Source organism: Octopus bimaculoides, chromosome 28 (genome assembly GCF_001194135.2).
Source record: "Octopus bimaculoides isolate UCB-OBI-ISO-001 chromosome 28, ASM119413v2, whole genome shotgun sequence".
Taxonomy (NCBI): Eukaryota; Metazoa; Mollusca; class Cephalopoda; order Octopoda; family Octopodidae; genus Octopus; species Octopus bimaculoides.
In genome coordinates this window covers 11,888,237-11,901,032 of record NC_069008.1, presented here as the reverse complement: position 1 = coordinate 11,901,032, position 12,796 = coordinate 11,888,237, and the positions used below count along the sequence as shown (strand labels likewise).

At 37.9% G+C, this 12,796-nt stretch overlaps 1 protein-coding gene across 1 annotated transcript in view; it reads right to left on the bottom strand.

Moving 5' to 3' along the window:
• Positions 1-11,048: 11,048 nt before the first annotated feature.
• LOC106873528 (uncharacterized) overlaps positions 11,049-12,796 on the bottom strand; it is a 12,658-nt gene continuing 10,910 nt past the window's right edge. The window contains exon 4 of the mRNA XM_014920918.2: positions 11,049-11,267. Within this exon, the coding sequence (XP_014776404.2) occupies positions 11,049-11,267 (219 nt within the window). The remainder of the gene's footprint in view (positions 11,268-12,796) is intronic.

Below are 12,796 nucleotides of genomic sequence, written 5' to 3'. Positions count from 1 at the left end.
ACATTTATGTGGTTTCTTGACCTGCCAGAAATAGCAACCAAATCTTACTTAAACTACACTTTTCAGAATGATATTTACTGTTAACAATAACATTATTCTATTAATCTTTGCTTATCATTAAAATAAATGGCAATCAAATATTAGGGTTGATAGCAACGTCTACTAATTTCAGGCCTTGTACTCTCCAATTTCATGCTTTGTATCTAAATAAGAAAGTTCTAAGATACATGCTCTGGGATGAATCATCAGGTGTTATAACACCTAAAAAACAACATTTGAATGGGTTTACCAGAAAGATAAAGGAGGGTTCCATCTTCTGCAGGTATTCAAACCTGGCTAGCAAATTATCAAGCAGCTCTTGTAATTTAATGTCAGGGAATGTATTTACTCTTTTTCAGAGATTGGGAAAGTGACTGAAATTTCTTGACAATATCTCTCTTTGAAAACCTTCTGAGTAAGATAAGAAATAATCTTATCCTTCTCCCTGCAGAGCCAAGTTGAGAGTTTGTAGATGATTCATTACATCAGTAATCAACATCATACCTTGTATCCATTCTTTATGTCGAGTGAACAACATTGTTTCCAACAAACTTAGTAATTCCAAACCTTTTCTTTGTCTCCCAAACCTAGGAAATATTTGATTAAGTTTCACACTTCCTACAATGTACATCTACACCTGAAAATGAAATAAAACTCAATTTATTTATAATTATTTTATTTATTTTTAATTGAACCATCTAGAGTATTGTGATATAATACAAATCTCATTATGTTTAACCCTTTACTCGTCCTGTGTTTCTAATGTAACATACATGCACCATGTATGTTAAATATTAATAATATATTTTCAACCACCAGAATAACCTGGAACTTATGAAAAGGAAACTTATATTATTGAGAACATATGAAACAAGAGCAAACGAAAAGCCTGTAAACAGGTACAGACGTTTAGGACAAGCTTATGAAAAGTCTTTGAAAATGAATAGACATAAATTAGAGTGATGTATAAGTGTAATTGTTGGATGATAAAGGAAGGTCGATGGTTTTCTGCTATCAGGAACCAAGCTGGAACTTGTTGAATCTGAGCTGGATCTCCTGGGTGAGGGGTTTGATGTTGAAAAAAATCCTGTAAACCACTGAAATTTCAGAAACATCACTGATGATTCATTCAGAGGTATGTATCTTGGAAGTTTCTTATTTAGATACAAGGCTTATAATTGGAGAGTACAAGTGTCATCTCATATTTCCTAAGGGCTTGGGTGAGAATCTCTCTCCTATATGAACTTCAATCCTCTCTGTTGTACCGATTATTTGAAGTTATTTTTCGTAATTGCTTATTCTGGTTTTATATGGAGAAATACAGCCATAGAATCGGCTGTTGCATGTCCTGAAAATAACAATAACAATAAAATTAATTACAATAGCCATTTATGTATCATAACTAATGTAAATATATTGTGGGAAGCAAAATTTACTGCAGTTATAAGTCCAGAAAATAGTGGTGTTTCATGTGAATGTGTATTTTAAAAATACAAAATGCATACGTCCGAGGGAGATGGAACTCGTCCCAGCAGTGGCGAATGAGAATATAAGAACATTAATTTCAATAACAACAACAATAACATAAGCAATAATAGCAACAGCAACTACTACCACTACTACAACTGCTACTGCTGCTGCTACTACTACTACCACCACTTACTTCTACTACTACTACAAGACACAAAAACACACACAGATATTTTGTCAAACACAAATCTACTTACCCTCACTCCATCTGACCATTGAACTAGTATTAGAGTAAATGAATGCAGGATATTGTTTCCTTTCATACTGACAAGCCTGGTCCATTTGCAGAATGGTAAACCAACCATAGTCTGTTGCACAAGATCCATACCCGCCAATATAAAAGAAACGATTGTAACTGCAAGCCAGAAAGAGGAAGATGTACAAACTTGAGACAGGTTTTTATTGACAGATTAATAATAATAATAATAATTATAGAGTATTGCAAAAATCATCTTTACTTGAAACTGCACGCATATTAACTATAAGGGTTTACATTGAAGAAAAACATTATGGACAGCAGAGGACAAAACAAAAAAAAAATGTATGTGTGTGAGTGTGTGTAGTTGTGAGGGTTTTGTGTGTAAATAAGACTAAAGTTACAAAACGAGATCAACAATGTGTAATCCTCAATAGGAAGGAGACGTTTAAGGGCTGCTCATGGAAAAATCCCATAAAAACCATGGGTGCCCTGACTTTTGGGGCAGGTGCTTTTTCCATCAGTTCCCTGAGGTCATTGAGCAGGTGACCCTGCTTACAAGATGACCCCAGGCCATATACATTCAAGCAGACTTATTTGGTTTTGTTTGGAGGGTAGGATTGCTCGTCCCTCCTATTGTCTTGGGGGTGTTTCAAACAGCAAATCTCCAAGACTTCTTTTGGTGATATTCCCTCAAAAATCTCCAATTTCCTGTGGGGTTTGGGTATTTAAGTATGCATATATGTTTTGTGTTGTTTGAATGATTTGTATATGTGCAGGTAGGAAGAATGTGGGTGTGACAAAATCTTTTGGTGTGATGATTGTGCCTGTTATTGTTGTTGGCACTCCGTCGCTTACGACGTCGAGGGTTCCAGTTGATCCGATCAACCGAACAGCCTACTCGTGAAATTAACGTGGAAGTGGCTAAGCACTCCACAGGCATGTGTACCCTTAACGTAGTTCTCGGGGATATTCAGCGTGACACAGTGTGACAAGGCTGACCCTTTGAATTACAGGCACAACAGAAACAGGAAGTAAGAGCGAAAGAAAGTTGTGGTGAAAGAGTACAGCAGGGTTCGCCACCATCCCCTGCTGGAGCCTCGTGGAGCTTTTTAGGTGTTTCGCTCAATAAACACTCACAACGCCCGGTCTGGGAATCGAAACCGCGATCCTATGAGCGCGAGTCCGCTGCCCTAACCACTGGGCCACTGTGGCTCCACTGTGTCTGTTATATATTTCATTGATTCATCGTTGTTTTGAGTTTATTGCCATGTGGTTCATAATGTTGCTGTCTTTATGTTTGATGTTGTTGTTGTTGTGGTTATGATTGTTTTTGTGGTTGTATGTGTGGAATGGCTTGTCTTTTAGGTGTCACAGGTGGTGGTGTTAATGTAGTGTTCATTTTGGGCATATTTTGTTTTGTTGTTTTGATTTTTTTTCCTTTCCACTTTTTGTGTGGATGAGGATTGTTGTTGTTGTTGTTTGTCCATTTGTTTATTTCTCCTTCTGTCTCTTTTACATTTTATCGTTTTTAACTGCCAGTCCTCATCGCAGTCTGTCTCTCCAGCTGTGATGTCCTCCTGCTCTGCATTGGGAAGTGGAACATCTTTGGGTGCTGAGAAGTGTTTGGGTGAACTCGGTGTTGGTATGCTTGTTGGTGTTAGTGGTACTACAGCTGAATCTGCTGTTGTTGCTGGAGTTCTGGTGGCTATTGTTGGTGTAGAGAGGAGAGGTGCCCGTCTCTTGTTTTCGTTTTGTTTAGGGCAATCAGCTTTTAAATACTTAGGTGAAAAGCAAAGTGGCACTTTGCTATTTTTCCATCTACCCTGACTGGAATTATGCTGCCCCCAGGAAGAAGGATCTGGTCTGGGATGAGATCCACATTCTTTTGTGTTGTTTGTATGAGTTCTATGGTTATCTCAGACTGGTTCTCCTTTTTTGTCTGATAGGCTTCGAAGATTTTCAAGTTTTTCTCAATGTCTATCATCACTGTTGCAATTAGCTAAGGAAAGGCTATTTCTGGCAGCATCTACTGAATTATAATTTTGGCAGTCCCTGACCACAGTAGTAAAGAACTAGCGACAGCTCTTTGCTTTTGAGGGGATTCAGAGAGTGATGTTTGGGTTCTTCCTCGGTGTGGAATCAAACATCCACCATTCCATAAGCCCTTCCTCTCTGTATATATTCCTTTAGATTCCAGATGGAATCTAAAGCTTGTTGTATTTGAGCCTCTGTGGCTCTTTCCACCCTCCTTGACTTTAACCCAATTGTGAAGTACGTCACTGTGCGATGTATTGTATCCTGGATTGTCTCAGGTGGGGTATTTAACTTTACAGCTATTCTCTCCCTCTCGACTAGCTGTCTAGCATATTTAAGTTCCTTTTTGGAGAATCGTATTCTCTGATGAGATGACTTGGCTGCTCCAGCCAAAGGAGGTTTTGAAGAGCTGTTCCAAGCCGTTCTACCAGTTTGTGTCTCAGATCTTTTGTAGTCTTTGTCATTGCTGTTGTTGCTGCCGTTGTTGGTTTTGTTGTTGCTGTTGTCACCTTTGTTATTGTGGTTGTTGATAGTGCTGCTGATGTTGTTGTTCTTGCTGTTGTTGTTATATGTAGTTAACTCATCCATTGCCTCACTCACGGAAGGGCTTTCACCGCTTACATTTTTGAAATTAATGCTTTCACTTCGAATAATGTTGTTGAAAACAGAGCCCTTGCTTTTCAAAAGATCTTCCAAGTGATCCTTCTTGAAAAAATTGGCTCCCTTGTCATTTTTTGTCCTTTTTTCTGACAAAAATACAACTCTAGTCTGTTTTTTTCTCAGACCAAAGTCACTTCACACACATGCACTCTCACTCTCATTGACATTTGGTGACGCACCTCACTTTTTCCCTCTCTCACACATATAAGCATCTCCGTGTTTTGTGTTTTCTTCATGTTGGTGGGGAAAATGCACACAACTTTGCTTAAAAAAACCCAAAACAATTGACCTATCCCTCAAAATTGGGGGACAAAACAGGAAAATAAACTCACCACTCAACAGCAAATAACTTGTTCTCCATGCTGATATAAATTGAAGAGTGTAAATAAAACTATTTTGTGTTTTTTCTTTATAAAAAGTGTGGCTTGCCAGGCTGATGGCCATGATGATAATAATATTAATATAGATAATAATAATAATAATAATAATAATAAAAATTTTTTTTTTTGCCTTTAACCCTCCAACACAGAGTATAGGCTACTTATAACTGAATTCCATGTTTCATAATTTTTGGCTTCTGTACTTATACTCTGCCATGAATGTCCCCCTTTCTCTAGTTCCTTTTGTGTTGATCTACGCTACGAGTTCTTAGGCCGACCCCTCTTTCTATATCCATCCGGATTCCACTGTAAAGCACTTTTCACTACATTTGGTGTGTCCTTTCTAATTGTGCTACCAATCCACTTCCACTTTTTCTTAAATATTTGCTCCCTAATCGAAACTTGATTTGTTCTTTGCCATAGCTCCATATTGCTTATGTGTTCGGGCCATCTAATTCTAAGTATACTATGCAAGCACCTGTTGATGAATGATTGTATTTGCTTATTTGACTTAACTGTTGTTTGCCATGTCTCAGCCCCACACAATAACACCGCATTTACGTTAGTGTTAAAAATTCTTATTTTGTTCTTGATTGAAATTACATTTGTGCTCCTTTGGAATTGATCAGAATGGCATGTGGAGGAATCTTGGAATATCACCCAATTAGCTGAATCATGAGACAAGATTCTTCAGTGGTTGGCATGGCATCGACTAATTATGAATCTATACACATGCGAAAATTATAATTTGCCATGTCACCATACTACGGTATTTAAGTTGACTTATGTCTTTTTACTAGTTATCTCCCCCTTGGATTTTATTTACTTTTTTGATATCCCTAAACTGAACAATTACCATAATCCTTTCTGCTTTTGGCACAAGACTTGAAATTTTGTGGGAGAGGGCTAAGTCTACTACACTGACCCCAGTACATGATTGGTACTTACTTCATTGAGCCTGAAAGAATGATAAGCATAATCGACCTCGGCAGAAGCTGAATCTTAAAGGCATTAAATATATACATGATCACTCCTTTCGCAATATGTTTTCTACAGCACAGTATGGCACTGTGGAACACAAAATTGTTTCTCAACCATGAGAAAGGCTCATATGTGACAGAATATTCAAGGCCAATTCACCCTCCCCTCTCTTCTGTTTTTCCCTAATTCCCTTGTCCTACATGCTGGATAGTACAAATTACCATTACAAAATATTGGACAAGATCATCTCACACTTGCTCTACAAGGATGATCTGAAATTACATGCAAAAGATGATAAGGACCTGAAAGGGCTACTAGTAACTGAAAAAATTCAGTGATGTCATCAATATGGAATTTGGCCTTGATAAGTGTGCAAAAGCTTCGTTCAAACATAGTAAGCTGACAGCTAATACCATGACCCAAAGTGATCATGATACATTTATCTAAGACCTGGACCAACAAAGCTTTTATAAGTATCTTGGGATACAAGAAGGGAAAGGGATTCAACATGGATCAATGAAAGAGTATTATAGATGTGTCAGAATAGTCCTGAATACTGAACTGAGCTCCCAGAATAGAATCGCAGCTATAAACTCCTTGGCAGTACCAGTTGTCCAGTATAACCTTAATGTCATTAATTGGAATCTGAGTGAACTCTAGCATATGGACATAAAGAGCAGGAAACTGCTGACACTAAACAAGATGCACCACCCAAAATCAGACGTCCACAGGCTTTATCTCTCATGAAAGGAAGGTGGTAGAGGGATAATCCAACTTGAAATGTTCTATAAAATGACAATGATAGGACTTCAAGTGTACATCAAAAGTAACATCGACTGGATGACGCAGCTGGTAAGGCAACATGTACAGAGTAAGAAACTGCACTCAATCTCAAAGGAAGAATATTAATACAGATGAGAGCTAAACCTTCCTGATTATGATGATGATAAGGAGGACACACCACCCACTAAGGCAGCAAAAAGGTGTAAAACAAAAGCTTGAAGGTAATATCAAGACTGTGGAAAGAAAAACCATTGCATGAGCAATACCCCAAATGAGCTGGGGAAACTGATGTAGATATGAGAAGAACTCATCAGTGGTTACAGAATGCTGGTTTGAAAGCCAAAAAAGAAGGATTTATCCTAGCGGCACAAGATCAGAGTCCCCTCATTTGGAATCATCAAGCTAATGTCACAGACAATGAGGTAAACACAAAGTATAGACTCTGCAATGACAAACTTGAGGGTGTAGACCGTGTTGTTGGTGGTTGCTCAGTCCTTGTCTCTACAGAATATAAAACCAGGCATGATCAAGTTGGCCAATACTTGCACTGGAATATATGCTGTCACTGTGAAATCCCACACCTTAAGAACTTGTATGAACATCATCCAGAGCCAGTCACTGAGAGAGAGAATGTTATCATCCTATGGGATTATGGGATACATACATACAGACAAATAAATACTAACAGACCAGACATCGTCATCAAAGACCTAAGACAAAAAACATGCCTGCTAATTGATATGACTGTGCCTACTGAGAGAAACATCTCAGCAAAGAAATTTGAAAAACTGTTGAAATATAAGGAGCTTGAGATTGAGATATCTAAGACGTGACAATTAAAAACCAAAACCACCCCTGTTGTTGTAGGTGCCCTGAGAATGATCAAGAAAGGTACTGACAAATTTTCGATCAGATCCCTGGGAAGTCAACAATCTACGAGATTAAAAAAATTGTGTTGATGTCAATGCCCCACATTCTCTGGAAGTTTCTCTCCATCTAACATACACGTGTCTTAAGGTCTCTGGCTGAGACCCAGTTGGAAGATAAAATAAAATGCAAATCAATTGAATAATAATAATAATAGTAATAGTAGTAGAAGTAGTAATAATGATAATAATAATAATAATAATAATAATAATAATAATAATAATAATAATAATAATAATAATAATATTGTCATAATCCTTACAAGGTATCATGGCCAAGTGGAACACACATCTCCTTCTAAACCATAGTAATGGGATGAGCCAAACTAACAACATCAACACCAAACAAGGCATCTTTCAAGGTGACTCTCTTTCCATTTTGCTCTTTTGCATGGCACTGATCCCACTCTCAAACGAACTAAATAACACTAGGTATGGGTTCAAAGTTTACAATGCAACAATAAACCATTTGTTTTATGTACACAATCTGAAGTTGTTTGCTAGAAATAATGAAGAGCTAGCAGGGTTGCTAACAGATGTTAAAGAATTCATTAATGACATCAGGATGGACTTTGGCCTTGATAAGTGTGCTAAAGCAACTTTTGTAAGAGGCAAGCTCAGGCAAACATCTTCCATTAAATTAGATACTGACTCTACCATCAAGGAGCTCGACTGACAAGAAAATTGCCAATACCTGGAGATAAATGAAGGAAATGGTATACAACATGCTACCATGAAGGAAAAAAATAAGAAAGGAACATTACAGGAGAATAAGACTCATACTAAAATCTGAACTGAACTCTAAAAATCGCATCAAAGCCATTAACACCCTGGCACTTCCAGTAGTCCAATATAGTTTTAACATCATTAACTGGAATCTTACAGAACTCTAATGCCTGGACAGGAAGACAGGAAAAATACTAACTTCTAAGAACATGCACCACTCAAAAGCAGATGCTGATCATCTGTCCCTACCTAGAAGTAATGAGGGGAGAGGAATGATGCAGGTAGAACTGTGCTGTAAGACCTCCACAATAGCAATGAACAGGTACTTATCTAGTATAGAGGACTAGATGCTGCCACTTGTGTGCAGACATGAAAGCAGCAAAAAATCACATTCAATTGTCAAGGAAGCTTGCAAATTCGCAATTGAACTTGACATTAATCCTGAAATATTTGAAGAACCTGAAGCCACTACCACAAAACAAGCAAAATGGATCGAGCAAACTGCAAAAAAGAATGGGCAGAAACAAATTGAGGAGCAGTGGAGCCAGAGGTCTCTGCATGGACAGTATATACTTCGAAGTCGAAATGTTAATGTAGATCAAGAAATAACCCATCAGTGGCTGAGAAGTTCAAGACTGAAAACAGAGACTGAAGGTTTTATATTGACAGCACAAGATCAAAGCTTGCTCACAAGAAACTACCAGTCTAACGTTCTTCAAAACAGTTCAGACCCTAAATGCAGATTCTGTAACACATTTGATGAAACAATAGACCATCTTATCTCGTGATATCCTTTGCTGGCGCCAAACAAATGCAAAAATCCCCATGATAGGGTAGGACAGTATTTACATTGGAAAATATGTAAACACTAGAAAATCAGCACTCCTGCTTACTGATATGAACATCATCCTGAGCCAATTGTTGAATGTAAAAATGTCAATATCCTCTGAGATTTTCCTGTCAACACTGACAGAATGATCCAGGCTAATCGACCAGACATAATTATTAAAGGTAGGGAAGAAAATATTTGTAGACTAATATATGTAAGTGTTTCCACTGATAAAAATATATCTGTCGAGGAATTTGACAAATTAAATAAATATAAGGACCTGGAAATTGAAATACAAAAGATGTAACATCTTAAAACGAGAACTGTCCCTCTTACTGTAGGTGACCTAGGTATGATAACAAAAAGGGATGTTAGAAACATCTAGATAAGTTCCCAGGAGAACCATGTCTCAGAGAAATCCGAAAGATTGTGCTGACAAGTACTGCCCACATCCTTAGAAAAACCCTATCAATTTAAATGTCTGTGTTGTATTACATGAAGATGTTTCGCTACTTCCCCTCCCCAAGCTTTCAGTCATACTGTAACATCTCTTATCCTTCACTCGCCCCAGGGCACTGGGTGTGTCTCGACAAGTGACTGTAACAAACATGCAGATTAAAAGTAGATAATAATAATAATCCTTTCTACTATAGGCACAAGGTCTGAAATCTGGGAGAGGGGACAGTTGATGCCATTGATTCCAGTGTTCAACTGATACTTATTTCATTGACCCCGAAAGGATGAAAAGCAAAATCAAAGTCAGAACATAAAGATGAATGAAATACCACCGAGCATTTTGCTTGGTGTGCTTATGATTCTGCCAAAGCACTTGAATGACTGTTGGAAGCTTGTGGGCGCCTAAGGTTACAAGTAGTAACACGCTATCCACATAAATTTTACCAGGAATAAGACCGAACCTGAACAAAACCGAAATAATGACGATGATGATGATGATGATGATAATAATAATTTTTCTATTAGCCACAAGGGCATAGATAAGGGGGGCATCATAAGGACAGAATACAATTTGTGATGGAGTTTACATAAGTATACTATATATACAAAGTGATAACATAAATGATGAGAGCTTGACCGAAGACGAAGGTGTCTTTCCTGAATCATTTCAGCCTCATCCATCACACAACCTCTTTCGCCAAAGCTACTAGACAGAGGAACACTGCCTGCCCTACCTTGATAAAGGTGAGGGCTGAGGTGATCCTCATGATGGATTTGGCTGATAGATGGATTTGAACCACTCGTGATAACAGCTGTTCAGCATATTTTCACAAGTTAGTAATACTCTGACAGTGCACGAGTGCATGCGGAATGGTTTTGTCACTCTGTGCATATCTTGGACAGTCACACCTTCCAGCACTTTTGTACCCAGTTGAGTTCATCTCAAACTGGCAGTGCTCCTCGGTAGCACTGCCAGTCAGAAGTGCTTGGAAGTTATCGATGGCAGCAGCAGGCTCGAAAATCTTTCAAAATAGACCAGCTGGTTCATTTTTGCTCCTGTCACCAACTTGTATTCCGTTAGACTAGTGCAGATCACCTTGATGTATGTGGTGCCTGACATTCTGATGCTGACCCAGTTCTTCTGCATCCTATCCCGAGCTGGATGACCTACTTGACGAAAATTCAGTGGAATTTTCCTTTTAAACATTAGGAACAACTGAATTGTTTTATTTTACTTCCTTTTTCTGTATTTCTGAAAGAAGTCACGTGGCTGTCATGTAGTTGAAGAAACTGGTACTTTATGATATTGTCCATGGAAAGCTGAAAGTCAAAGTTGAACTTGAGCATAGTACCACAATCCATAATTAAAAATGATTTCTGAATATGATATGGTGTTTTGGACAACAAAAACATAAAGTTTATTTGGTTAAATAAAGGAGTTGAGAGATACTTTATATATTGGTATCCGATGGATGAAAACCAAAGTTAACAGCTGGGGCATTTGATCACAGAACATAAAGAAACACAATTAAATAACATAAAGTGATAAAATTAGCATACTGATTTCCATTAATTGAGAATACTTCGGCCATGCCTTGATTCAAGTCATTCCATGGGGAACTTTTCAGGTTTTCAAAAGAAAACCAGTTTTTTCTTGTTGTATTTCGTCCATTAAAGACCATATTTAGGACAGGTGTTTGATTTTTGTATAATACCAGTTTCACCTGAAAATATAATATTCATATATAATACAGAAGAAGAAAGAGAAATTTTGTGATATTGCCTTCGAGAATCAAATGCCTTGTTTATTGTAAATGCTATAGCCCTGCTACTCACTACTGTGAACAGGCATCACAATTTTCCAGCCATCTGTTCATTTTCACCACACACCATTTGTACGATTGTAATTGTTTCCTTAGGCACCTGCTCAATAGGGTCCGATCAGAAACAATCGTCAACACACTTTCCTGCTGGATTCTTATGTGAGACCAACTGAAACTATGGATATTATCCCACTCTCTCATTCCTGGTCTACCCCTAGATCTCCTGACGGTTGACTGGAAGCATACCTGCCAACTGATTATATTTAAGAACCATAAGAATGTCAGATGAGAAAGTAAGACCAAACAGTTTCAAAGAAGACCTTTCCTCAAGTGGTTTGACTGTCTTACCTTTGGCCTGTAACCTATGTAAATGGGAGGAAGATAGGGATCCAGCTTCCTATTCCTACTGAAAGACAGGAATTTGGTCTTGCTAGAGCTGAAAGTTACTAGTCACTTTTTGTCCCATTTCTTAGAGGGATTGCTAGAAAAACTAGAATAAAGAGCAGGAACATCAACATGAGCATTGATGAATTGATTTATATTGGCAAGAAATTTGTTGATGTAGAGGAACAATAGAGTTGGTCCAAGAATAGAGCCTTAAGGACCACTGGCATTGACAGAATACACTGTCCAGTTTCCCATCGCATGTGAATACAGCATTACAACTTTGGTCGACCTCATTAGAAGACATTATTTGGAAATCTAAGATTACATATCCAAGTGGTCGGTTAACGGGGAAATCAATCCATATGATATCAAGGCAATATTTATAATACTAAAATTTCAGTTCTGTATGTTCCACATTTCAGTATGTATGTTCCATACTTTTAGATTACACAGTGTATTGGGGGGATAAAAAATTTTCAACTAAAGGCACAAGCATAAATGTATGGTTTAGAAATTCAGCTACATGGGTTCATGTTCAGTTTTGCTGCCGGGAATCTTGGGCAAGTGGCTTCTACAATAACTCCAGGTTTACCAATGCCTTGTGAGTGAATTTGTCTAGAGAAACTGCATGAAATTCCTTCACATATAATTATATATGTGTGTTTTTGCTACCTTTGTGTTTGTGTGTGTCAAGCACCACTTGACAACTGGTATTGCTTTGTTTACATGCATGTTTGATAAAATAAGTACCAGTTTAAAAAAAAAAAAAGTAAGTAGTGTAATCAATTTTCTCAACTAAAACCCTTCAAGTTGGTACCCCAGCATGGACCCAGCTCAGTAAAGACCCCGCTTCGGTCATGAATGACCATGGGATTGCACCAAGAAAGTTTCCTTCCAAGGCACAAGTCAGGGCAATGTTCTTTATGGAAGGTCAACAGTCACCTACTCATACTAGCCTCCCCTCTCCATGCTACCGATGTTATCCAAAGGAAAGGCAGAAGCTGATACAGCTTGGCACCAGTGATGTCACAACTCATTCCTAC